Source organism: Drosophila santomea, chromosome 2R, assembly GCF_016746245.2.
Source record: "Drosophila santomea strain STO CAGO 1482 chromosome 2R, Prin_Dsan_1.1, whole genome shotgun sequence".
Lineage (NCBI taxonomy): Eukaryota > Metazoa > Arthropoda > Insecta > Diptera > Drosophilidae > Drosophila > Drosophila santomea.
Window position 1 is genome coordinate 11639511 of NC_053017.2, and position 26099 is coordinate 11665609.

General features: G+C 45.7%; 8 protein-coding genes and 4 non-coding genes across 20 annotated transcripts; 6 read left to right on the forward strand and 6 right to left on the reverse strand.

The window, feature by feature from the left end:
- The first annotated feature begins 14 nt into the window (after nt 1-14).
- LOC120445070 (U6 snRNA-associated Sm-like protein LSm1) lies at nt 15-743 on the forward strand. The gene is made up of 3 exons (XM_039625196.1): nt 15-173; nt 228-412; nt 472-743. Exons 1-3 carry the CDS (start codon nt 119-121, stop codon nt 643-645), a joined length of 414 nt encoding a protein of 137 aa, XP_039481130.1. The 5' UTR covers nt 15-118; the 3' UTR covers nt 646-743.
- Nucleotides 692-13543, reverse strand: LOC120445057. 4 transcript variants are annotated; one of them, XM_039625180.2, is made up of 3 exons: nt 13292-13543; nt 12459-12899; nt 692-1548 (listed from the first exon to the last, which is right to left on the reverse strand). In XM_039625180.2, the coding sequence occupies exons 2-3, from the start codon at nt 12574-12576 to the stop codon at nt 767-769; spliced, it is 900 nt and encodes a 299-aa protein (XP_039481114.1). In that variant the 5' UTR covers nt 12577-12899; nt 13292-13543; the 3' UTR covers nt 692-766. The 4 variants fall into 4 exon arrangements, with proteins under 4 accessions (XP_039481114.1, XP_039481115.1, XP_039481116.1 ...); XM_039625181.2 differs by having other exon boundaries at nt 13263-13543; XM_039625182.1 differs by lacking the exons at nt 12459-12899; nt 13292-13543 and adding an exon at nt 1641-1763.
- On the forward strand, nt 2145-9189 carry LOC120445015 (SR-related and CTD-associated factor 4). Of its 3 annotated transcripts, XM_039625079.2 has the most exons (10): nt 2147-2375; nt 2630-3217; nt 3368-3640; nt 3769-3921; nt 3977-4087; nt 4958-5273; nt 5883-6626; nt 6681-7163; nt 7223-7519; nt 7763-9189. In XM_039625079.2, exons 1-10 carry the CDS (start codon nt 2346-2348, stop codon nt 8653-8655), a joined length of 3888 nt encoding a protein of 1295 aa, XP_039481013.1. In that variant the 5' UTR covers nt 2147-2345; the 3' UTR covers nt 8656-9189. The 3 variants fall into 3 exon arrangements, with proteins under 3 accessions (XP_039481015.1, XP_039481013.1, XP_039481014.1); XM_039625080.2 differs by lacking the exon at nt 3368-3640 and having other exon boundaries at nt 2148-2375; XM_039625081.2 differs by lacking the exons at nt 4958-5273; nt 6681-7163; nt 7223-7519; nt 7763-9189 and having other exon boundaries at nt 2145-2375; nt 5883-6109.
- On the reverse strand, nt 9309-9380 carry Trnaw-cca. Its single transcript has one exon. It is a non-coding gene; the product is annotated as a tRNA-Trp (tRNA).
- On the forward strand, nt 9479-9549 carry Trnag-gcc. The gene has a single exon. It is a non-coding gene; the product is annotated as a tRNA-Gly (tRNA).
- Trnag-gcc lies at nt 9779-9849 on the reverse strand. The gene has a single exon. It is a non-coding gene; the product is annotated as a tRNA-Gly (tRNA).
- Trnaw-cca lies at nt 9948-10019 on the forward strand. The gene has a single exon. It is a non-coding gene; the product is annotated as a tRNA-Trp (tRNA).
- Nucleotides 10418-19926, forward strand: LOC120445018 (macoilin-2). Of its 3 annotated transcripts, none has more exons than XM_039625087.1 (11): nt 10418-10561; nt 13695-14134; nt 15054-15198; nt 15280-15406; nt 15477-15603; nt 15664-16439; nt 16822-17109; nt 17291-17392; nt 17450-18108; nt 18168-18360; nt 18425-19926. In XM_039625087.1, the coding sequence occupies exons 2-11, from the start codon at nt 14055-14057 to the stop codon at nt 19003-19005; spliced, it is 3078 nt and encodes a 1025-aa protein (XP_039481021.1). In that variant the 5' UTR covers nt 10418-10561; nt 13695-14054; the 3' UTR covers nt 19006-19926. The 3 variants fall into 3 exon arrangements, with proteins under 3 accessions (XP_039481021.1, XP_039481023.1, XP_039481022.1); XM_039625089.1 differs by having other exon boundaries at nt 15664-16271; XM_039625088.1 differs by lacking the exon at nt 10418-10561 and adding an exon at nt 10621-10888.
- Nucleotides 19927-20121: 195 nt separating this feature from the next.
- LOC120445073 lies at nt 20122-20740 on the forward strand. Its single transcript, XM_039625200.2, has 2 exons — nt 20122-20326; nt 20381-20740. Exons 1-2 carry the CDS (start codon nt 20242-20244, stop codon nt 20632-20634), a joined length of 339 nt encoding a protein of 112 aa, XP_039481134.1. The 5' UTR covers nt 20122-20241; the 3' UTR covers nt 20635-20740.
- Nucleotides 20726-22159, reverse strand: LOC120445052 (high mobility group protein 20A). The gene is made up of 2 exons (XM_039625170.1): nt 21658-22159; nt 20726-21591 (listed from the first exon to the last, which is right to left on the reverse strand). Exons 1-2 carry the CDS (start codon nt 22059-22061, stop codon nt 20874-20876), a joined length of 1122 nt encoding a protein of 373 aa, XP_039481104.1. The 5' UTR covers nt 22062-22159; the 3' UTR covers nt 20726-20873.
- A 456-nt stretch (nt 22160-22615) lies between these two features.
- Nucleotides 22616-24785, reverse strand: LOC120445042. The gene is given in 3 exon segments (XM_039625150.2): nt 22616-23819; nt 23822-24143; nt 24203-24785. Coding segments are annotated over 3 exon segments (1509 nt in total). The 5' UTR covers nt 24463-24785; the 3' UTR covers nt 22616-22892.
- Nucleotides 24786-25122: 337 nt separating this feature from the next.
- On the reverse strand, nt 25123-26038 carry LOC120445065 (dynein regulatory complex protein 8). Of its 2 annotated transcripts, XM_039625190.1 has the most exons (4): nt 25893-26038; nt 25599-25836; nt 25329-25539; nt 25123-25277 (listed from the first exon to the last, which is right to left on the reverse strand). In XM_039625190.1, exons 1-4 carry the CDS (start codon nt 25903-25905, stop codon nt 25167-25169), a joined length of 573 nt encoding a protein of 190 aa, XP_039481124.1. In that variant the 5' UTR covers nt 25906-26038; the 3' UTR covers nt 25123-25166. The 2 variants fall into 2 exon arrangements, with proteins under 2 accessions (XP_039481124.1, XP_039481125.1); XM_039625191.1 differs by lacking the exon at nt 25893-26038 and having other exon boundaries at nt 25643-25770.
- Nucleotides 26039-26099: the final 61 nt, after the last annotated feature.

The following is a 26099-nucleotide window of genomic DNA, read 5'->3' on the forward strand; positions in this document are numbered from 1 at the left end:
CCTGTGGTATCTTTAAACGGTCGAGCGAGGGTCACATTAATATTAAACCCTGTAATTTTAACCAAAGTTTAGTTCCTTCAATTTATTTATATACCTAAACACTACATCCCTTAAAACCATGGACGACTTGAATCCGCTGGCGGGAACGGCTCACCTCCTGGAAGAGGTTGACAGTGAGTACATCCATTTAAGAGAAAGCACAGTCGGTGAAACTCGGATCATTGCAGAGAAACTGATGGTCCTATTAAGAGACGGACGGACTCTGATTGGATATCTGCGATCCGTGGACCAGTTCGCTAACCTGGTACTGCAGCGCACCATCGAGCGGATACATGTGGGCAACGAGTACGGCGACATTCCCCGCGGAGTCTTCATCATTCGCGGCGAGAATGTGGTGCTGCTGGGTGAAATTGTAAGCTAAACTTGATTCTTTAACATGACTGATTAAGATCCTCTAAAAATGCCTGATAGGACCGTGAGAAGGAGCAGAAACTGCCACTCAAAGAGATATCCGTCGACGAAATCCTGGACGCACAGCGGAGGGAACAGGAGCAGCGGCAGGAGAAACACCGCCTGGTATCCAAGGCACTAAAGGAACGAGGCCTGGCCGTAGATGCCAACATAATCAACGAGGACTTTTGCTAAGACTTCAAACTCTTCCTAAGCACATAGTTAGATTAAGCTCAAAAGATTTTCGTCACTTTGTATATTTGTACTGCATTAAAAAACTATGTTAAAACCTATGTACATATTGCATGTAACCTGCTTAGCCCGATCCGCCCGCACCCGACCCTGTTCCGCTCTCCTCCAGCAGTATGTACTTCTCCAGAATCTGGTACATCTCCACCTTGGCCTTGATCTTGTGCACGCGCGACAGTTGACGCAAGTAAGCGGCGATTGATTTGCAAAAGAAGTCGTCCTCCGTTTCGGAGGTTTTTTGAGGGATGACGGCCGGCGGATTAGTTAATTCTGGGGCGGAATGCTCTCGCTCCTGATTTACATTGGGCGGCATACAGACCAAGTAGTTCAGATCCGCCTGGTTAGACTCCACAGGTTCGGGTGCGGATGTCACCTTTGGAGCAGCGGATTCCGGATGAATTGTGACCACTTTGACCTTCTGCTCGCACTCCGTATCGCCCAGAAACTCGTCGTAGCTCTCCTGTTCGGGCTCCTGGCCATCGTCCGCCTCCACGAGCACCGAATACGTTTCGGACTGCGTGGTATGAGACTCCAGCTTAGCGTCGTATTCGTGTTGCTCCTCGCCCTCGTCGTAAGCTTGCGAACCATGATCCTCGATCAAGGTGTCTGTATCCAGGGGCAGGCGGATGCGACGCCGACGCTGTAACTCAACCTTCATCCACCCGGTTGGCTTTTGTTCCCGATCCCGTTCGCGTCCTCGGCGCTCGCGCCTCTTGCGCACAAACTCTCGTAAGAAATCCATCTTCCGAAAGAAGTCATTGTGGCCAAACTCGCCGGACGGATGCAGGCGCTTTTGCTTGAGCTCCCGAGAGTAGCGATCCCGCAGACACGTCCACCGTCGTCGAGCGTCTGAAATAGAGATGTTTAGCAAATCCGCCACTTTAGCCCAGTCCTCCTCCTTGCGCTGAGACAGCCGGAAGGAGGGCAGCTGGGGATCGTACAGCGACGGCGTATCGCGGATGGTTTGTATTAGGAGGATATCCGAATCGTCCAGAGGACGGTGGTTTGAGCTCATTTTATTTTGTTTAATATATATATTTTTATTATTCCACCAGTGTTGCCATATGGCTTGTTATCGACGCAATGCGAAAAAATTCGACACCTCCGATACCGATTATTTATAAATGGTAGTTTATTTTTAAATGTTGGGTTTAATTCAAAATAACATAATTTTATTGGCTCAACCATTAGTCATTTTTTCCATATAGATTATACGATTTCGTACTAATATTAAATTGAAGATTCAAAATTTTAAGCATTAGAATGGTAAGCGGTAATTATATAAATATTGTTGGATTTCAAAAGAGAAATTGAATTCCATGTTAAATTGAAAAGACTTTAGATGACCCTACTTAATACTGAAATTATATGCTTCACAAGCGGTCACACTGCCGGTAACATGCGCTTAACAGCATATTTTTTGAAAATGCCATGGAAATTGTCAACTTTACAGGTGTGGCAACGCTGCAGGCTATAGGGCAGCCATTTTTTTCACGCTTAGTAAAAAGTTTTTTTAAAAGCCGTGGAAACCGCAGAAAGGTCGAAAAAATAGCTTTTCGCCAGTTTAAAACGATTGGGTGGACCAACCAAAGTATGCAAAACTAAACATTGTGTGTGCGCGCCGTGAGTGAACCAAGCAATTGAACATGGAAACCGTGGTTGCCTTCAACAATGAGGTAAGCTATAGATTCTTTTGCAACGAGGTGCGTTATGGAGCAGCCGGCGTGGTTACACAATGTCCGGCTGAAGTCGGGATTAGGATTGTCCAATGTGCATATACAGATCCTCCTGGAGGCGCAGGCAGAGCACCGAATTTTCACCGACCAGCGCCGCCCAGGGTTGCTTTCTGGCCAGCAACCGATAACGATAACTCCTTGTCCCAGATGTCCGTAAACTATATCCGTATAAACTAAATCATCCTTTCTCGTAGCTCTCCGGACTCTATGACAGCCGACCGCCCATTTCCAAGGCGAAGATGGCCGCCATCACCAAGTCGGCGATGCGGGCCATCAAGCTGTACAAGCATGTCGTCCAGAGTGTGGAGAAGTTCATCTTGAAGTGCAAGCCGGAGTACAAGGTGCCCGGGCTGTATGTAATCGACTCGATAGTGCGCCAGTCGCGCCACCAGTATGGTATGGACAAAGACCTGTTCGCCCCCCGGTTCCAGCGTAATCTCACGGAGACCTTTGCCAACCTGTTCCGGTGCGCTCCGGAGGATAAGAGTCGAATAATTCGGGTGTTAAACCTGTGGCAGAAAAACAACGTCTTCAAATCCGAGGTCATCCAGCCTATCTTCGACCTGGCCGACCCGAACCACCCCATCTACCACCAGATGCCTCCAGTGGGTGGCGGCGGAGGACAGGGCGGCGGTGTAGGTCCGGGACCCAGCAGCAGCGGAGCTCTTAGCCTGGCGGACATATCTAGTGGTCCGAACGGACTAAACAGCTCCGGAATGGAGCTGAGCATGAACAGCTCTGTGGGGGACGATAAGATGGGCGGTGCCATGCCCGACCTGTCGGTAAGTGATGCTTTTGGTTGAGGCTTTTACAGGTGTCTTGTATTGGAATATGGCTAACTAACATCGTCTATAATTCTGCTGCATTTGCATTTCTCTGTCTCTCATGTCTTGCCCACTAACCGCACATTTTGCCCTTCGCCCAATTGCTAGCTGGGCCATGAGAAGTTCGGCGGTGGCAGCAGTAGTTCCAAGCGTCACTACTCGGAGCAACACTACTCCAAACGCCAGTCGGGGGCCTCGTGCTCGTCCAAGACCAGCAAGTCACATCATCACAAGCGGGAATATGGCAAAAGCTCGCACGACCTCGACTACCAGGTGCGGGAGATTATCGAGGACGAAGATGACGGCCTGCAGATGCTAATGGCCGATGATCACCACTGCATGGGCGACGACTCACCGCCCACTTCATCAAACCTGTTAGACGTATGGCGAATCCCATTAACATAACCCTTTCATTTAGATAGTTTGGCTTATCTTTAGTTTCTATTTGTTGCTTTTGTAGCATACTGTTGATTGATCCCATTTTAAATAACCTTTATCTACCTTTGCAGGAGAAGAAGATCAAGCAGCTGCTGAACAATCCCAATGTGCTGCGGCAGCTTCATACTCTGCAGAACTTTCAAAACTTGAAGCCGCAGGAGGAGAACCAGAAGCATCGCTATCAGGACGAGGCACTGCAGCAGCACTTCCAGAACGTAATGAAGGTACATCGCATAAGTTTACGTCGGTATCCACATTTTCATAACGTTTTGCTTTCAGGGAAATTCTGGTATGCCGCCGGGCATGGGAATGGGCATGGGAATGAGTATGAACGACAGCATGGACCTCAACAAGGATGTCGAGTTCATATCGGAGCAACAGACCATAGAGGTATACCCTTCAACTTTTTTAATCTATCTAAGTTCCTTGGGTCGGATTGTGTATGCTTTTTGCCATGACTTGGCTATCAATGTTGGTTTAAAGCATAAACATATTAGATGTAAAACGGGTGATGCTATTTGCCTTGTGCTGACGTGCAGTTGAACCTGGATATGTGCTAAAAATGTTGTTATAGCTGACTGGGGTATAAGCGTGTTCGAATCCAAATACATTCAACTAGTTGTTATGGGGTCGTCTTGCACTATTTAATCAATAACTTTATCACTATATACTGTTAATATGCAATCAATTTGATTCGCAATCTATACAAAATTAACTTTTTTATTTTGTAAAAAAACGTTTAGTCAAAAGTTCATGCCTTTGGGCAATTTCAACATAAGTTTATAAGTCGATCTGTATGGGACATACATATATTTGAACTACAAAACAATTGCCAATATGTGAATAAGTCAATCCAATAGTAAAGTATTAAAAAATATGTATTAAAATGAAGCGAAAGGTAAGGTTTTAAAATCCACGTAATATCCGGCGGAACAACCTGTTACCCGATGCTAGAACAACGTTTGGTAAGTTCCTAATATGTAAATAAAAATGTTGCTCGAAAACGCAAATTGCCAATTAGTCCGAAATAACTATATGAATCAAAGTCGAAAGCGAAACAGAACCACACGTCAACACACGCCAAAGAATGCAGTTTATTCAGTCGATAATAACGTATTTTTTTCCCCTGTGGGCCAGCCACTAATCCATTCCCGATCCCAAATCCGCTCTATCCCACTGAATTTTGATTCTTACCAAAATGTTAACATTTTTATCACGTATCACTCTCAAATTTCTTGCAAACACTCCCATCTCCGCTAGGTGATCAATCTGGATGGCGGCGATTCGCGCAGCCCGACGCCCGACCGTGATCGCTACAAGCGCAGCCGCCGGAGCAGTCGAAGCCGATCTAGATCTCCGCGAGGACGAGGCGCCGGAGGAGGCACCGGCAACGATCGACGGCGGCGTGGCTCTCGTTCCCGATCGCGCAGCCGATCCCCACGTTCCAGCCGGCGACGTGGATCAAGGGACCGGGATCGCATGGATCGTAGCAACCGGGACAAGGAGCGGGATCGCGAGCACGAGCGTGAACGACGCAAGAAGGGATTGCCGGACATCAAAAAGGAGCATCTCAGTGGTAACTATGAAGGAAAATTCCTAAATGGATATTAAAGGCTACAAGATAGAGCTCCTTAAGATCCATTTGTAATGCTTGCTTTTCTGTTTTTTTGTTTATTTTTTTTGTTTTTGATAAACCTAAAGATTTTCTTCCTTTTCTCTGCAGCTCCTTTGGCTCGGTTGATGTGTGTGTGTTTCGCTTTAGTGGTTCTTGATCTTAGAATATCTGGAACATTTTTAAAACTGCCCCCTATACAATATGCGTTTTCGAGCAATGTTTTTGAGATCCAATTTACATACATATTACATAAGGATATCCTCTTATCCAGATGCAAACAAACGTTTTTCTAGTGTGATATATAGTCTATTCATTGATAAAAACTAATCAGCTCAGATAATTAACCATAATCACCAATAACTGGCTTCCTATGAAGTACATATATCTGTAAACTTTTCTCAAATTTCATATGGGTTTATTTTAATATTTGGTGATTATACTGAAGTATAAGAAAACTGAATACCAAACAATATCTTACCAGTGGCACTCACACCTCAACAAGGCAAACGGGCATTTAAGATGTTCACACACTAAAACCTAATGCGGCATCCCAATCACTTATGCTTTCAGTATGCAGCACTACGCTGTGGGTGGGCCACCTGTCTAAGCTTGTTTACCAGGAGGAGCTGTCCGACACCTTTGGCGAATATGGCGACATAGTGAGCATTGACCAGATTGTGCCGCGTGGATGCGCCTTTATTGTAATGAACCGGCGCCAGGACGCCCACAAGGCGATGCAAGCGCTAAAGAACCACAAACTGCAGGGACGCGCCATCACCATTTCATGGGCCGCCGGCAAGGGTGTAAAAAGCAAGGAGTGGAAGGACTTTTGGGACCTTGAATTGGGTGTTACTTACATTCCTTGGTCCAAACTCAGTTCGGATACGGACTTTGACGCCCTGGAGGAGGGTGGTATGTTTGACGAGGACACCATGCCTATCCAAATGAAGCAGAAGATCAACCAGGCCAAGAATGCTGGCAAGGATCAAAAAGGTCAATCCATTGCGGAGGCAGCTGGGGCGCCAAGTGTTGGTGTTCCACCACCAAGTCTTATATTTGGCATCGACACAACTCAACCGCCACCGGTTGGTCCAGTCGGCCCAGTGGGTCCTCCACCTGGTCCGGGAGCCCCACCTCCGGGGCTCATGGGTATGGTCAGGGGACAATTTCCGATGGCCCCACCCATGGGCATTAATATGCCACCGCCCATAATGATGCCGCCTACAAACATGCCGCCACCGATGATGATGCCAACGACCAACATGCCTCCTCCAATGATGATGCCACCGGCAATGATGCCTCCTGGCTTTCCAGGTAGATAATAATCTCGTAAAACTGAACTTCCAGCTGATTTTAAGTTGCCTACAGGCATTGGAGGACCTCCACATCCTATGGGCTTGCCACCAGGAGCTCCGTTTCCTCCGCCTGGAGCTGTGCCGCCACCCATCTCTAGCGCAGGGCCGATTAGCAACAGTGGCAACGTGAGCGATGATCAAATGGACATTGAAATGGACCTGGAGGATGCCCCACCTCTGCCCCCGCAACAGCAAGCCAACTTTAATCCGTCGCCCAACAATGTGGAACTATCACCGGCTGCCATGGCCAACGAGATGTTCCAGCAGCGGGACAGGGAGCGCGATCGTGATAGGGATCGTTCCAGGGGACCGGGCAACTCGCGTTGGGGCGGACGCGATGATGTTGTTGAAGCGGCAGAACGCTGGCGCGCCGAAAATGGAGGTGGAGGTGGTGGTCCGGGATCTGGACCTGGACCGAACGCAGCCTTTAACGAGGCACGAGCGCGTCTGAACCTCAATCCTATTGACCACGGGATGCCAAGACCCGACTTTATGGGTGAGTAGACATAGGAAATATAAAACATTGCAGCTTTCTAAACTAAAATCGCGTTACAGATTTTGATAATCGCGGTGGACCGGGTGGTGGACCTCGAAGTATGGGACCGCGTGGAAACCATAACGGTGGCCCCGGAGGCGACTTTTTCCCGCCCAACATGAATCAAAATCGATTTAATCAGCCCACCAGCTTGATGCAGATGCGCATTCCGCCCCCGGCCGCCTTTAACCAGCGCATGGGCGGTCCAGCTGGTAACGGTGGCAACGGCGTTGGGCCCATGTTCATGCGAAACCAAGGAGGCGGCCCAGGTGGTGGTGGACCCGGCGGTGGCCCTGGTGGACGTCAACAGGGACCAGGTGAGAAACGTGAATTGAGTCGGGACCGAAATTCGAAGAAGGCAAAACAAAAAAGGAATTTTACATTATGATTTCTAACCATTTCAATATTTTGTTTACTAAATGTATACCAAAATAATGAATTAAATATATCTTTAACCTGTTTGATTTTTTTTTTTTTTTTTAGAAAAACTTGTAATTGCATCTATATAATACAACTTTATTTAAGCTAATTCGTACCATTTATTCTTACGTGCCTTTCAGGTTTCTTTAATCCTCGGAACCCATTTAATGACAACCAACGAGGACGTGGAGGTCAAGGTGGTGGCGGAGGTCGCGGCGTGGGAGGGGGTGGCGGTCCTGGAGGTCGCGGACGTTGGAGCGACGATGAGGACGAGGGCGGAAACAACTTCAAGCGGCGTGGCGGTCCAGGTGGACCAGGCGGTAACAGATTCCGTGGCGAGCGTGGAGGCGAAATGATGGAAGACCGTCGTGGTAACAACTCACGTGGAGGACGCGGAGGTCCGCGAGAGGATCGTGAACGTCCAGGCTTTGGAAACAGACGGGGCTCACGAGACGACAGCAACCGCCACTCTATAAGTTCCACGGATGATGGCAGCAAGTCGGCTTCTGAGACGGAACCCAAGCCCAAAAACACTGAAACCGAATTAGGGAGCATGAACACTGGTGCGCCAGCTGCGTCCACTAGAGTGGACACTGAGGAGGATTGGGACCAGGAGCTTCAAGACTATGAGGCGAGAATGGAGAAGAAGTCAGGGGAACAAGCAACTCTGTCTGCAAACAGTCCGCCACAGGAAAAGGTGCCGGCGGAGAATCAAAACTTTGCAAAGCCAGCCGACGTGGCTGGCGATCCTTTGGTACCGAAATCACAAACAGAAACTTCAGCCGCCTGCACGCCCCTTTATGACGAACTGCCACCGCCAGCAGTCCCACAGACACCAACTCAGCCCTCGAAAGAAGCTGAAGGTTCTCCGCCCCGCCCGGCGCCGCAAGTTATTGAAACCGAGGCTGCGCCCCATGAGGAATCGGTATCAGCTCCAGCGCCGGCTGCTGAACTCCAAACGGAGGCTCCATTCGCGGAGGAAACAAAAGCTGTAGCTGCTTCCGCCGATGTCGAAACCGATGCTGATCCATAGGCGACAGACAGATCAAATGAGAAACAAACTCATTATTGAGCAAATTCAAGATAAATTGTAATTTATGATTTTCCTTATCAAGTAACTTAAGTGTAACTCCATACATGCGAAAATTTTACCATTTTTAACCTGAGATTACGCAGCATTTGTTGACGAGAGGGGGTCGGACCGGACGCTTTTAAAACCACAATCAGTTAATTCGCGTAATTTAATTTATCGTACAATAGGAACCACAACTACCAAGGAATTCGTGGAGCAACAAATACACACAGTTATAGCAAATAATTAGCAAAGGAAACGGATTGTATGGACAGGAAATTGACAGGGGAGCTTGTGGGGAAGTAGAAGCCCAATCATAAACAAATCAGCAATCGCAAAACTTGAAATGTTTATTATTTTGTTATGTATTTAGTTTTAAGAGTATATATAACACTCAAATTGTTTCTAATGCGCAGATTCTAGGTACACGCATATTAATGTACAATTCAAATATACCTATATTATCGGATACTATAAAATAAAAAATGAAAAACATTTGTTGCATGCGTTACTTCATTTCATGTTCTTAGAGTAATCAATGTCAAACCTTTGCAACGTTATGTTACTTTCAAGGTCCATAAGTGATATAGATAGTATTAGCAAAATAAACCCATTGACCCCGACGTGATTTGAACACGCAACCTTCCGATCTGGAGTCGGACGCGCTACCGTTGCGCCACGGAGTCAGATGGGGGCGGGGTTTTATATCCTTCTAATCAGGAAAAGATCGCAGTATTTGGACTTCTGAAGAATTCCAATTAGAATGGATCTTTACCGTTCAACAGCATCGGTGGTTCAGTGGTAGAATGCTCGCCTGCCACGCGGGCGGCCCGGGTTCGATTCCCGGCCGATGCAAATCACATTTTTATTGCATTTTTTAAATGTTAATTGAAGAAGATCCATGGACTATGTGCAGAGCAAAATGGAGATCTGGACGCAGTCAGTGTTAAAGAAAAGATACGAGAATTTAAACCGGGATTTGAATGAAACTAAAGACAAATAAAAAATTTATTTTTTAAATTTTATAATTACATTGGGTTCTGTTTCGTATTTGGACTTACTAAAATAACACAAAAAAATAATTTGCATCGGCCGGGAATCGAACCCGGGCCGCCCGCGTGGCAGGCGAGCATTCTACCACTGAACCACCGATGCTTGCGACTTTCTGGAAACCATTCTGTTCCAGATCGTTCAGAAGTCTATCCCTATGATCTTTCGGCGAGTAACGGTTTCAAATATCCCTCCCCTCATCTGACTCCGTGGCGCAACGGTAGCGCGTCCGACTCCAGATCGGAAGGTTGCGTGTTCAAATCACGTCGGGGTCATAAAGGATCTTTTTTTTGAACACCCGTTTTTTGTATATTATCTAAGTGCTTTAAAAATTATTTTTCAAACAGATAGTAGAATAATTGAATTCGATATGGTTCAGAGAGATCAAGAATTCTAGAACTGGTTCTGCTGTATCGAAATTCTACACCAATAATCGCCATGAAGCGCCTCGGTCGGTATCCTATCAGATTTACTCGCGCAGTAATTTAAATACGCTATAAATGTTATAGATTATATGGTTCTTAGAATTATAAATTTGTATTCATGTTTCCAAATTCTGGCGCGCAATTCGATAACATAGCGATGAAAGTAGCTAAGAGAAAATGATGATTGCGGGTAAATATCGATATCAGCGAATAAAGGCTACCATCGATAGTATTTCATGAACATCGACTATGTTCCAGCTCTAATTTCGAAGCGTTCGAGTTTCGATTTCGTGTTAAAATATACAAAACGCAAGTTAATCGATACTGATCACCGGGAATTGTGTGCACAACGGTTACATTAACGCGGATAGAAAATGCAGTGGTAATTCAGTGTAAGCATCACCGAAGTTGTCTAAGTGAAAAGGAAAAATTTTCGGATGCTCAAGAATCCATGCACACGCACACACATAGAGCAACACGCAGGCCGAGGAACATACACATTCTCACAGACACAGCGCAGTTGTTGGAAATGTGCAAATTGTATCAAAAATCCGCTCGAAAGTAAATAAGTTGAGCAGCAGAGCCAGTGAAAAATCGAGTGAAAAATTCAGTGGCAAATTGTGTGCAAATTAAATGGCAAAAGCATGCTCAAAGTACTGAAAGAAACGTGTGCAATTTTGCAGTGCTTTTTGGCTGTGTATATCGGTGTGTTCGTGTAGGTGAGGAGTGTGAAAAAGAAATACATAGGTGTATACATAGGTGTCCCTGTACGTGTGCCAGCCGCCAACAAACCACACACACACATACGCATACGTAACCGCAGTCGACGCTGGCAGAGCAGCGAGAGAGTGTCCAAAAAGGATGCTTCCTGGCAAAGCAATAAGTTCGGAGAGAGATATAGAGAGACTCAGAAAGGATGCTTCCTGGGCTAAAATGTGGATGCTGTTCGAAAGCTCTAACGGAGGCAACTTTTCACTTTTCCCCCCACATTTCGATGTTTTTATTTTTGCTGCTCTCTGCTTGCACAAACATGCATACCCTCCCCCTCCCACACACACATACAGATGTTTTGTTTTAATCTAGCTATTTTCGGAAAAAAAAAACGAAGGTGATCATGCTAACCGGCATCAATGGGTTTCGTTATTTATTTGCCTTATTTATCATCCAGTCGCTACTCCCATCTGATAAGACCATCTGGCACGAAGAAAACAAACCACGATAAAACTGGAGCGCCCATTATCGCAAAATTCCCTGAAGTTATGCAAAAAGCAGCCACCAAATTACCGCATTTTATCAAAGTTCTTTAGCCTTTTGTTGCGCGTCGAATCTTGTCGCCCTGACGTTGTTGTTTTCGTGCTTCCCTTTTGCGGTTTTCGTTTTGTTTTTGTGGCTTTTCTAAATGCGACGAGCGCATATGTATGTGCTTGTTTGTGTGCACCGTGCGTGGGAGTGTGTCAGTGTGCGATCTCGTTTTGGCCAACGAAATGCAATTGGGAAAGTGTTAAACAAAAGACAGAAGAAGAGTGAGAGCGTAAGGGGCCGATGGGGAGGGAAACAAAACAGGCGAGAGCAAAATCAGTGCACTTTATGAGCCGTTGAAAACTGTGGGTTATTTAAATGTTACATATGTATGTACATATGTTTATTCACGATCACATCAATAAAGGCCCAAATCATCTGGTGCTACAATCTCATCTTACTTTTTGTCCTTAAGGTTTTTCAAAACCTTTGTCTTGTTAATTATTGGTGACTGTATAAACTTTAAAATTAGTTATGTACGAAAATAGTTTGTATACTTTTGATATTTCTCCATCTATTGGTACACACCCAAACAAATTGCCCGAAAAAAGTTGTTAAGCAGAACTCCTGCTTCCTTACAAGAACTTCATGCTCAATCGGCATTCAAATCAGGCCCAATTGGTAATTAGATATGTACATTTTGACTGCCATTGATGCAGACAGTCGTTACAAAATGGCGGATACGAGCTTAGTCCGGCCAGGAAAGTTAGCAGGCTGAGGATTCAGGTGTCAATTTGTGGTCCATCGCAGGATGGGCAATGGAAACCAAAACCGAAAATGAAACACAAACGGAAACAGGAACAGGACAATTGAGCAACAGCACCACACATACGTCATCGGCAGAGGGAGCTTCGTCATCCTGTGCCTCTTGTGCTGCTCCTGCTTCTGCTGTTGTTTCTGTTGCTTTTGCCTTTGCTGCCATGTGGCCATCGCGATGGATGCGCTCCACTTTTGGATGCTATTTATAAACCTTTTCGCCCGTATACATACACACAAGGATGCCAGGCCACTGATTCTGCTCTGCTTCCTTGAAATCTGCATAGTTCCGCTTCCGATTGAGTTGGCGCAGTCGCACTGACATGTCCGTTCCAAATCCATATCGCCACATACCCAGCACCAAACCACATCCATCAAATCCATTCTTTATTGGCGCAACAGAGAGTGTGTATCATGTTCCACCGAATTTACCGGGCAGCATCCACATCCACATGTTGAGATGTAGTGGCCACATCGTCATCACTTCCCGGACACCCTGTTCACCCCAAAAAAAAAACATAACTACCGCACTCGGAAAACTCGACGTTGCATTGATTTGTTTGTGTTGCCCAGTGAGTGTGCGTGATTTCCGTCTGCGCTTGTGATTTTCGAGTCCTTTTCATAAATTATTTTGGTGTTTTCATCAGCCCAGCTTGTTGTTTTTACTAGAATTACCTGAAACAATGGTTTATAAGTTACAAATCTATTTCAACTCAATTGCAGTGCTTAAGTTTAGTTAATAAATAATATAAAGTAAAGTTGTCTAAACTACTTGGATTCCATCAATTTCAAGAAAGCCTTATTGGCACGTATCTGAAGCACACACTGCTACATAATCATTGCTCTGGCCCACAGGTGTGCTTTTAACGCTTTTAGAATCTGTCAGAAGCTCATGTATATCAACATATAAGAGCAATTTATTATTGAGAAGCTAGTTCGAAAGATAGTCTCACATTTCATCATAATGGGTAAAGAATGCAAATTCCAATGCGAAATACTATCTCAATTATTTTCTGTTACTTAAATTGGCATACATACTTTATTTTGAAATGGGTTGTTTAACGAACCGTTGAGTCAATTAGCTTATCGTTCACTTTGCTGAATTTTTAGCTACTTCGCCATTATCCCCGATTTTGTGCCATTAGATAATTTGGGCGTTTAAATTCGGATATCTTTTAAATACTAAACTGCCGCCTCTGTGCCTTTTGTTTTTCGTAACAAAGCGAAAGTGCAATCGACGGAATAGCAGGCCTAAAAATAACATTTTTGCTTTTACTTATTATAAGATGCTCGATGATTTTAAATGGGAGTAGTGACATTATTTCAATTTCGGCAGACAATTCAATGCCAAGACGATCGGGTGGGTCGTTCGCGATTTCTCACGTTTTCTCTGCTCTTTGCTCTCGATGGTTTGCCTCCACTTATCCCCAATTTCCCCTTTTTTTCCACACTTGTGTCATCTGTTTGCAGTGTGAAAAGCAGTGAAGAAAAGCCGGCTCAGCAGGAGGCGAAAAACGTTTTCCAAACGCATCAGATGTAAATGAGATGCCGTCGCGCCGGCAGCAGAGGCACCACCAGCACCAGCAAGCAAAACCACGCCGACATCGCCTCCGGAAATACCAGGAGCCGCAGCAGCATCTGATTATCAAGTGAAGTGCAGTGGGGCGAGGACTCACTCCGTTCGAAACGATTGATACGTGGGATACATAGCATATAGGATACCTATAGGATACATTATAGTCACAGAGAGCAGCGGGACATCCGATCTTGGGCAGCAGGCAGGGACATCATCGAGCATTTCGGGCGGAGGACACACGGCGCGCATTCAAGATGAAGCGACGCAACGCGGATTGTGGAAAACTTCGGCGGCCGATTAAGCGCAACAAAATCACAGAGGGAATGTACGGCAGGTGAGTGTCACAAGCTATATAATCAATTATTTAAGTTCATCATAGTATTGATCTACATATCAAAATATACTATAGTTGTATTATACAACAGATTTTATGGTATAATACAAAAAGCTATGCGCTTATCTTGCCTTAAAAAACAATTACTTAGCATATTATTGTGCTTGTGCTATTAAAATGACACATAAAATAGCTACAGTTGTTCATATGCCAGACTGAGATCCTAAAAATGGTACTCGTTTTTAATTTCCAAAAACGAACCCATTTTATGACGCCCAACAACTAAATTGTTGAAATTTCTCAATTGAAGCAGTAAAGATACTTTTCGATAAAGTGGCATGCGAACTGCCCCCAAGTCAACTTGATGATTATCAGATTTTTGAGGCGCAAGAGAAGCACCACCGAAATTCCGAGAGTGTGCCCATGCGGTGGGAACTGTGCGCTCCTCTTGTCTCGCTTTTTATTATTTATACGTTTGTTTACTTTTTGATTTGATTGCGCCCGAGCGTTGTGTTTTATAATGTTAAGCATGTATTATTTGGACGCTACTTGTTTTTGGCATTCAACCCGCCTCTTCGCGCTTCTGTTTTGCCAGATTTCTTCATTATGCCCATTCCCAATCTCATTAAGCATTTTTGCTGGCTGATTGATGGATGCTGGTTGCCATTTGAGTTATGAAAACATGTTATTAAAGCTGACCCTTAATTGTTTACATTTGTTAATGGGACAGAACGTAAGAGGGAAACCAGTATGCGTGACAATTGGAGAATGTCGATTATTAGCGGAGATTGTTGTTTTCGCACACAATTAATTAAGTTAAGAGACTTATAATATGAACTGTAATACTTAGTTAATATTACTACACATTATATTGCCTTGCATTTTTGCTTAAATCATTTTTTTTTCCTTCCTGTTGCAGCACAACAGTTCTGTACATGAAGTTTCTGATCCTTTGGGCCATCGTTATGGTTGCCGACTTCATGTTCATGTTCCGCTTTGAATTCTTGTGGCCATTCTGGCTGCTCCTTCGCTCCGTGCACGATTCCTTCAAGTACAAGGGACTGGTAAGTGGATGGGCGATGGGCATGAGGATGGGTTCGCAGCCAAAGCGATTGAAACTCTATACGGTCCAATTTCATTTGCAGGCATTCTCCGTACTGTTCGTGTGCATAGCGATAACGTCGGATCTGGTCTGTTTATTCTTCATACCCGTTCACTGGCTGCTCTTCGCAGCAAGCACTTATGTGTGGGTGCAGTACGTCTGGCACACAGGTGCGTCATCCGCTGGCAGTGGATATTCTATGGACATCCTCTCCTAACTTTATTGCCCGCTTTCTTACAGATAAGGGTATCTGTTTGCCGACCATAATACTCTGGATGTTATTTGTCTACCTGGAGGTGGGCATAAGATGGAAGGACAGTCGACACATGCCGCACTTGGATCTCTGCCGGCCGTTTGCAGCGCACTGGTAAGTATTGAAGTCTGAACTTTACCTAAATCTATTTGTAACCACTTTATTCGCTTTCAGCATTGGCTATCCGGTTGTCACGCTTGGATTTGGCTTTAAAAGCTACGTGGGCTACCGCATGCGCCAGCGCAAGCAGCGCGAGGTGGCCAAGGACAACGAGTTCTACATGCAGCTCTTGCAGCAGGCTCTGCCCGCGGAGGAGGCGGCCGAGGAGGCGGCTGCGGGGGCGACAGCCACATCCAGCACCGTCGTCGTGGCCAACGGGTCTGCAACTACGCCGGCTCTGGTCGCTTCATCGGGAGCAACTGCGGCGAACGGGATTTTGGCCACTGCCACGCAAGCACAAAACCATCATGAGCATCATCACAGCGGCGGCGCCGGCGCCAGCAGCAGCAGCTCGAGCAATAGTAATCATCACCATCACCACCATCATAGCAACAGCAGTGGCAACAGCGTCAGCAACCACAATAGCAACAGTAGCAGTGGCGGCGCCAAGGACAACAGTACGAGCGAGAGTGCATCGGGCGCCGCCTCGTCGTCCATTGCAGCGTCTTCAGCAACAGGAGCAGCAGCAGCTGCGTCATCAGCGTCCACGACATCTGCCTCATCGTCGTCTTCGGCGTCGACGGGCAAGCAGTCGGCGTCTGCCGCATCCACGGCCACAACAGGTGCAGCAACCACTTCTTCCACTCCCGTCTCAGATTTCTCTGCTTTGGCTGCAAGTTCGGCGACAGAGCAGCAACATCAGTCGGGGGCGACAGCATACCCGGCTACTTCTTCCGCCCGTTCTGCCTCCTCTACATCCGAAGGTGTCGATGCTGACGGTTGTTGTGGTGGTAATAATGAATTCAACTGCTTCCTGCTGTCCCTCACAACAGCAGATCAGAACCCACTAATTTGTACCAGACACATTTGTTTGTTTGTGTATGCGCATGTAACCCATGAACCCATTCATATAGGAACCTCTAGCGAGACTTTCTCGCGGTATCTAACCCACAGCAACCACAGTCGGCAGTTGTTAGCCCTTACAAATTGAAACCTTCATATCATTACGTTCCCGTTGCAATGCCAATCTAATTTCGATTGCTAATAGCAGGCCCGAACGAATAATTACGCCCTCAGAACCGATTCCCTCACGAATCAATAAAACACAATTATGTTGTATATCGACGTGTATAAATAGAATGCATTTACCTATCTATTATTATACTCATTTAGCAACCTCCAATGGACACGCTGGTGGTTCAAGGAACCATCGACGCAGCATGGACAAGGATAAGCATCGCAACAAGGGTGACGTTGCTGATAATGAGCACAACAATGGAACGCGGCACGGTGGTAAAAATAGCAGCAACAACTATCACCAAGTCGATAGCGCTGCCACAGCAACCGCAACAGTAACAGCTACATCAAGTAATAGTAAGGATAAGGATAAGGAGAAGTCAGACTGGGATAGTAGCACAAACTATCCACAACAACAGCAGCAGGGGGGAAAGGAGAAGCACGGTGAGTGGTTGGATTCTCTGATATAATTAGCTTCCAATCTTATCGATTGAGTTTTTTAATTAATAGTATTAAGTGGTTTTCATTTAATTTATTAGTGATAATTCAACTAATAAACACTTGTACATCCTATTAGAGTTAAGAAAACGAGTTGAACTAACCCCATATATTATTATATTTGCAGAGAAAAAGGCTGGTAACGCTGTTCCCAACGGCAATGCCAATCACGTGGAAGATGAAACGGCCAGTGTGGAGCCAACACCACCTGTTGAAAAGGCGCCTAAGGGTAAGTGCAGAGAGTCAATTGGAAGGGCTTAAATGCAATCATAATGCCATTTTGTAGGTCGACGTAATCGCGGAAAGAAGGATAATGCAGCAAAGGACAATCACAGCCATCAGCAGCAGCTGGCTCAGCAACAAAAGGAAAAGGACAAGGAGAACACAGCCAACAACAACAATAACGACGCAAGCTCGGTATCATCGTCGGCGAGCTCCACCTCCAGCAATGCCATCGCGAACTTGGCCAGCAAGGTGGTCTCCAAGATCTGTGAAACGTGTCTCAAACTAGAGGCCGATGTGAAAAAGTATCGAGCTGAAATCAGCCATATGAAGCAGATCGAAAACGAGTTGCGGCAAAAGCTGGACGCCAATCTCACCAGCAAGTCAACGCTGCAGGCCAAGCAGAAGGAGTGCGACGACCTGGAAAAGCGCATCCAAGAGCTGAACAACGCCCGACATGCTGATATGCTCAATTTGCAGACAGTGGAGCGAAGACTAAACGAAGAGCGCCGCCAGAAGCAATCGCTGGACTCGCAATTGTCCAACGAGAAGAAGGCCCGAAAGGTGGCCGAGGAAAAGGCGGCTCGTCCGGAGTGCAGTTCCCAGTGTAAACAGCGGCGCCAGCAAATGGATGAGGAGCAAAAACGATTGCGCGGCGACTTTAAGCAGGCGGAGGAAGCAAAGCAACTTGCTGTCGAACATGGTCGAAAAGTGGAACAAGAGGTACGCGGTTAGAGTCTGTTTCCTTTTTCAATGTTTTCAATGTAATATTGTGTCATTAGTACCGCATGCTGGAGGCGAAACTGCGGAATCGGGAATCTTCCCAGCCTGATCCCGAGATGCTATTGAACGCGCTGGCTGCCATGCAGGACAAGAACGCAACGCTGGAGAAGAATCTATCCGCAGAGACGAGAGTCAAGCTGGACTTGTTCTCGGCTCTGGGCGCTGCCAAGCGCCAGATTGAAATATCTGACAGTGAGTATCAGTTTTGTTTAATGTAAAAGCAAGCTGATTTTTATTTCATTATTCACTTCCTCAGACCATCGTCGCTCCAAGGAGGATGAGGTCATTGATCTCAAGGCAAAGATTGCCCAACTTCTGGCCGTGATGCCAGACAACTTGTGTATGAACACTGGCCCACATGGGCCGGCGAGCAGCATTCTGCGTATGAACGACACACCGCCGCTGCAGTCGGGTCCCGGACCGTCCTCGCCCATGCTCAGCCTGAGTGCTGCGCAGGAGTACCAACAGCATCAGCAGCACCAGCAACACCAGCAGCACCAACAGCATCAACAACATCAGCAACATCAGCAGCATCAGCAACAGCAGCATCAGCAGCATCAGCAACATCAGCAGCATCAGCAGCACCAGCAACATCAGCAGCACCAACAACATCAGCAGCATCAGCAGCAGGGTGGCGGTGGGCCTGTCTCCCAGCAGCAAATGGTGCCGGTCAGTGTGGCAGCTGCCTTTCAGGTTGCTGCAGCCAATGCCAATGCTGCTGCCAACGGAAACGGGGGCTCAACGCTGGATCCCAATGCTAGCGTGTACACGCCGAAGAATGGCAACATGATGGTGGTGTCGCCGGTGGGCATGAATCCCAACGGGTCGGATGCCTGACGCCAACAGCAGCAGCAGTCCTTGACGTCGTCGTCGTCGTCGTCCTCGCACATGCATATGCGACGACAAGTTTGAGATTATTATACTTTATATGAATTAGGGAAAAGAAACGCAAACAACAACCGTCGCCACAGCAAACGATGAGCAGCCCGTAACCCGGTGCCGGTTCGAAGAAGATGTTTGCATACAATATCTGAATGTCCGTAATATAAATAAGCAGTTTCCTTTAAAATTAAATCACCGCCACAGAAGCGCAGGCAGCACTGATGAATGCAGCTCAAAATTGCTGAAAATTTCTCGTTTTACATATTTAAATTGTTTAATCCAATCAGTTTCCTCAATGAATTTGGCATTCCAAACAGAAATTTCCTTGAAGGCCCACTTTACTGATTCCCTTTTAATATTCTCAGATCACTCAGATTACCACTGTTTCGAATCGGCTGCCCGCCGCCACCACACCACATACACATTCAGTAACTCCCTTTAACACGAAAAGTACATGATTACTTTAACAAGATGATTCGAGAACTCGAAACACATTTGAAAACGATAAGAACAGAACACAAATTTCTAAAAATAATAACAAAATGAAAATGGCGATTCGTATTTTTTAATTCATGAAGAAAGCCAAGGAAGTATCCCCAAAAACCTTTGTAAAATGTTTTCATTTTTTTACCAAAACGCTGTGACAGAGTTGGACCAACCGAAGTGATGGCCTTGATCTTGGGGAGCTGGCAGCTGCTCTTCGCGACCTCTGCCTCATGCCCCTGATTCAATGGAATATTTTTGAAGTCTGCGCCCTTGATTTATTATCTCATTAAATTATTTTTGTTATAAAACCTTAAATGTATGCTATAATTTAGAACTTATAATTTTTGAAAACAAACATCAAACGAAAAACGATTTTCTTTTAAGTTTTAATTTATTTTTGTTTAATTCTGCTGTTCCTAAGAAACAAAAAATCGAAAACAACTAAAAGAAACGCTTTAGTTTATTTACGAGAAGTGAAACGTCGACTATTTTGTTTAATAATAAAGTAACCTTTCGCTGCGAGAAGCAAGTATAAATCATTTTGTTTAATTTAGTTGACTTTTGATTGGCTTGATTTGCTCTATTGTTTTATATTCATAGGAACCTTTGTTTCAGTGGTACATTTCCCAGTTGCCTGAATCGCCTCAGCATTTCAGTATAGAAAAGCTATTATACTTCTCCACCAGGAAACTTAACAAATCCAAAATGCTGCTCTACTTGGTTTATAGTGTACTGGAAGCCATTTCGAATGCGGTCTACACCACAGTGACCACCATTTGGAGCATTGAACGTAAGTGGGCCCCTCCTGTTCCATCATCCCTCAACCACACAATCCGATCCACAGAAGCCCTAATCAACCTGATGATGTCCACATTTCTGTTTGTGCTTGGCATAGCCTGCCACCCGATAATGGTGATTCCCACGATGATGGGAGGATACTATATTTTACGCAACTGTTGGTACCGTTGGGCCAAGAACCCGAGACTGGACAGTTCCATGGGTGGCGATGGCGGACTGATGGCAGGAGCACGTCAAGTGCCATGTATTCCCTCTTATCGCAGCTGTACTGTTGGCAATGACACTTTCAAAGACTACTAACGAGGATACCGCGCGACAGGCAAACACTGAATGTGGTATATAATCTTCAGTTACACACGTTGGCAAATACAAAAGTGGGCGTTCTCAAAACTTGGCTACATATGAATGCTGCGGATCTTTTATTGGAGGTTTTTAGGTTTTTTTGATCCTTGGCAGGGATAACTATTGTTATAAGTTATATTTTCTTAAACTAAATGACTATTGTGAATTTAAAAGCTCTACGAATACTGCACTATGAATCACGGTTTAAGCAAGCTACTGGTGTCCACTTTACGCAACGCTTCTCGTGCCTTGATTAAAGTGACATTGTTTGGTTGACTGACGAGCCCGGCCAAGTGCCGGATGTACTTGTCAATGTTGCCAACGCTGGGACCACCTGGCTCCAGAGAAGGCAACGAGACTCCACCGAGGGCTGCGACCAGTTTCTGGCGCAAGCCGCGCACATAGTTCTCCAGGCGTTGGTTCTCCTCCATTAGCTCAGTTACCTCGCCCATCACCTTGGCGTATCCAGCTTTTGTATTGTCCACGTGCTGTTCCAGCACAGCATTCTGCTGCTCCAGATCGGTCTTGGCCTTGCGCAGTGTCCTCAGCTCATTCTCCGTGCTGCGATTGTGTTCGATGAACTCGTTGGTGTAGATGGGTATCTCACCGGGCTGAAGCGGTCGTGCAGCAGGTGGCACGCTGCTGGGAGGTGGCTGTACTGGAGCCGCTGGTGGTGTGGGAGGCGTCGGTGTCTGGGCACGCTTCACCTTGGCCAGAGGCACGTCATCCGGATCCTCGCTCTGCCGTTTTACCTGCTTTGCCTTGGTCTTCTTTGCTTTACCCAAGGCTGATTCACCCTTCGGCGTCTTTTCCTTGGGCGAACTATCAGGCTTTGTGGCCTTCTTGGCCTTGGCCAACTCGTTGGCCACAATTTCGGGGTGTTCCTTCAGAAACATTTGCAACTGCTCCTGATATCTACGGAATATGGAAGAAGTTTCGATTTTGTGGGTTGGGTTTTGTGTGAATTGAGTATAAACATACATGGCCTTGTCCTTGGCGGCTGCCTCCATGTAGGGCACCTTGCGCTCCTCGGGCAGCTGATGCCACTCCTCGCCGATGATTCTTGTGTGCTCCAGGGCAGTACGTTGCGGCTGCTCTCGTCGCAGCTCCTCCCTTCGATCGTTCATGAAGCGGACGTAGCCATTGAGCGGCATCTTCGGAGCACCTGCTACGTTGATCCGACGCTGGGCCAGCTTCTTAAGCTCGGAGCCTATGTCGGAATCCGAGTGGCGACCCTTTGGATTCTTGGTTTTCTTTTTTCCCTTGGCCGGTTTGTCCTCGTCGAACTCTTCTATGGCCGCGGAATCCATGGATTGGGAGGCGATTGGCAGTGATACGGGTGATTCCGTAACCGCATCTGGTGTCTTATTCGCTGGCTCCGTCATTTTGGTTTATCCGTACGCTCTACTGCATTTAAAATTGATTTATGTTGTGGCCAAATTACAGTTAAATATGTAGTTACAGTGCAAAAACTGGTTCCGAACTAGTTCAAAAGATGAATTTGCTTGTGCTGGCGCATTAGGGTGGCTCTATCTATATTCTTATATCTTTTTAAAATTATTTGAATTGATGAGTTGATTTCAGAATGAAACAGATGTGTATTCCTTTAACACCTTTTTTAAGAATCCATGAATTTTAATATGTATAGTTCCCAAAATACATTTTATTTCAGCTGTTGTTTTATTTCATTATCTGTTGTCAGTTTAACTCAGCGTTGCCTACAACGCATTTGTGTAATTTTTGCATACTTTTAATTTTATGTACATATATAATGAGAAATAAATGACTCATTTGCTTATGTACCCAGAAAACAGTCCCATAATTTACGCAGAAATTGCGTCATAGAAAGTGGCGTGATGCTAGAGAAGTGGCGTGATTAACTATTTATCATACGCAGTTCAAAGTTCTCTTTCGTCCAGAATAAACAAAAACAAATAAGTTGTTGTTTGGTTTGGTTTATATTTTGATTATTTTTTTTTTAATGTTTTCGCAAATTCTTTGAGCACAATATAAGTAATCATAAGCCTATGTTTAGAGATTGTTAAATATAAATGGAAACCTACAGCTAGACTTAGCGCTTTAACTACAGTATCATATATATAAAGCCTTCGATAAAGAGTTTATGTACAGCCTATCAACTAAAACACTTAAACAAACGGCGGCCGGCCAAACTTAACAATACAAGAGAGACAGAACAAAGTTTTCGCTTAGAAAACTCAGATCAAACTGGGAAAAAGCTCGTCAAAGTTGCTCTCCCAGGGGAAATCGTCCTCATCTGCGGGCATAGTGAGAGCCGCGGACATGGGTGAGCCCAGTATGGACTCGTATCCGTGGTCCGAGATGGCCGAGTGGAGGGACAATGCGGGGGATTTGGCCAACGGGGAGATAGCCTTGACGCGCGGACGAAGGAATCGGTCGATGGGATCGAAGGATTCGTCGTCCGAATCGTCGGTGGCGTTCATCACGTTGAGGTAGACCTGTGACGGTGACGTCGCTGGCGGCGGACACTTCATGATCACGTCCGTCGAGTCGTCCCCGGCGCTGACGCCGTCACAGTAGATCTCCTCCACGGCCTCGTTCACCGGCACCGCATCCCCGTCCATCACGATGGTGATCGAGTTTGTCTTGGCATCGTAAGTGCCGTACACCGTATCCGGTGTGGCCTGTAGTAAAGAGGCGGCCGCTGTCGCTCTGATTGTGGCTGTTCTCGGCGCTGCTGTGGGATTCTGTGGGTTTCCATTTATCTCCAACACCTGCACATTTAGGTTGACCTTGTGCTCGGTTTCCTGTTTCTGCTCAACCTTCAGGCCATTAGCTCTATGCCCGTCGGATTCCAAGCGCTCTGCTGCGGGCCCCACCATTGGTCCAAGCAATCGCTCTGCGTTGCCTGCATCTTCGGAAGCAGCTGGGCTGCTCGCTCCAGCGCCTGTTTCCAGGTCTGCTGTGATATCTGCGAGCAGACTTTCGGCCAGCTCTTCGAGGCGCTTGACGTCGAATTCTTCGTCGTCCCCAAGCATGTCTTGTAGAGTAGGCAGAGGGCCACAACTTTCCAGAGTGAGGCCAGGCTCTTGCTGCTCTTCAGTTGCTCCGCCAGCAGACGCGCTGACGACTGTGTGTCCACCTGTTGTATACCCTGCGGCAGAGGGTCAGCTTTGGATGCTGCAGATCCAAGGTTGGTGGACGCACAGCCCTCAGCGCCTGCGCTGGCGTTGGATTGGCTGATGCATCTGGTGTTGTGCTGCTGTTGTTGCTTGAGTTCGGCGAGTTCTTGGCGCAGGAGCTCCAGCTCCGAGTCCAGCTTGTGGTTCTTGGCCAGCAGTGACTCGTTGATGGCCTGCAGGCTATCGCACTTGTTCTGTAGTATTTCCGTTTTGTCTGTGAGCTCCTTGATCTCGTAGTCCATCTCCTCCATGCGTGCCTTCTTGCGGTCACGCGATGTCTGGGCGGCCACTCGGTTCTTTAGCTTTCTGTTTGATAATAACAGTGAGTAAGAGAACCAAATTTCGTTAAAGGTTTGTAGACTTACTTTCTTTGCACTTTCTCCTCCCAGGTTAGATGGTCCAGACGACGCTTCTTGGCCTTGGGCTGGGATGCAGCCATGTTATCGTCATCCATGTTCGACGAGGATGCGTATCCCGAACTCGAAGGCGTAGGCGAAGCGGAGGGCGTGGCCGCCGCCTTCAGCAGGGCCGCTGTAAGGGGGGCGGGGCGCAGTTTGGGCAGATTATTCGATGTGATTGCTGTCCGCGGCACGGTAATTAGCACTGTATTTGCTGTGGGTGCCATGTTTAACTGGTTTGGGGCTAAATGATAAACTGCTGTGTGCTGTGGGCGATTGTGAAAAGCGTTTTTCCCACTTAGATTTGCATCGTAAAAGCGTATTTAACTTTTGCTTGTTTTAGGTCCTCTCATGAACATCGACTGCGCTTCTCGGACGCTTTGCTGGTTTGAATCTCTTCATTGCCTCCGACTCGGGCTTTTCTGACTCCGTCTCACGCAATTTTCTCATCCACCTTTGCAATATCGACCGACTGGTTTTCCTTTCTGCTGACGTGTTCTTTTCCGAATGGCTGTGAAAAGTTGACGTGGTTTTTCTAGAAGAGTTGGGGGGCCAGGGATGGCGACCTACGTATCGGACTATCGATTACACATTTAGGTATACTTTTAGTAACTATGTATTTATAATATAGTAAATATATTGTAAATATTTTGTAATATGTCTTTAATTTATGTTTTGTAACGTGTACAACAAGGGTCATCCATTTAAATAAATAAATTGCAAAATAATAATATTCCTGTATCTAAATTGTTTATTTACTAAGAACAACTATTATTCCATCTCAAACTGCGCTCTGCAGTGTCACCGTTTATATCGTAAAGTGAAACTGTGAATTTGAGATAAGATTTAAATAAACCGTAATTTTGTTGTTTTCTTTTTTAATAGTATATAAAAATATAGAATTTTATTTTAAGCGTTATTTGCATTTCAATTATTTAAGGTCCATTAACATTGTTTGTTGTGGTTTCTTGCCCTTTTCTTTTTCGGCTTGTGCCAATTCCTCTTTAATAACCTCCGCAATGTCATAGATTTTAGGTTTGTGCTGAAATTTAAATTGTTATAAATTTAAAGTAAGTGGAAAGTAGGATCTTACCTTGAGTTGATTTATATAGAAGGTGTAGGGAATGTGTCCAGTAATGGGATCAATGGCTACAGGCCACATAGCATCCAGTTCTTCAGCGCTGAAGGGTTCTCCGTCCTCCTCCATCAATTTGCCGAAATACTCCTTCGTCAGATACTTCTTGTTTTCTGGATCAAGCAACTCAAAGGCCTGTAGAAGCTTTTCCGACGATGCCGGTTCCATTCTGTGGACAAAAGTCGTCAGAGTTGCTAAACAAAAGTAATGTGGAGTAGATTGAATAACTGTCGATCCATCAGAAGTTTGGAAACATGTTCCATAAACCTGACCAAATGGATTTCCCCTGGATAGTCAACTGAATCGGTGGCCTTTATGACATCTTCGACTTCTTTCTCGGTGGGCACGCAACCTAAAAATCGGAGGACGTTGCCGACATTTCGGGAATCAATATACTTATCGCCATGCGTATCAAAAATGCAAAATGCTTCCGAAATCTTTTCCTCAAGTTCGTTGTTTAGGGTAACTATAAAAGGTTAGTAATTTTAAACGGATGCGATGCTCATATTATTTCATACTTACCACCAATTTCCATCGCGAGAATATACTTTAGAATTTAATAATAATTTTTTTAATTATGTACACTGATAATTTTTAAATACTATTTATTTTTCCTGAATTATGTGTTTTTCGGTTGAAACATTACTAAGGGATTGCTGTTTTTATTTTGAATTTGAAAATATCAATCGAAAACCGATAATGGCGCCAAGCAAATGATATCGCGCGTGT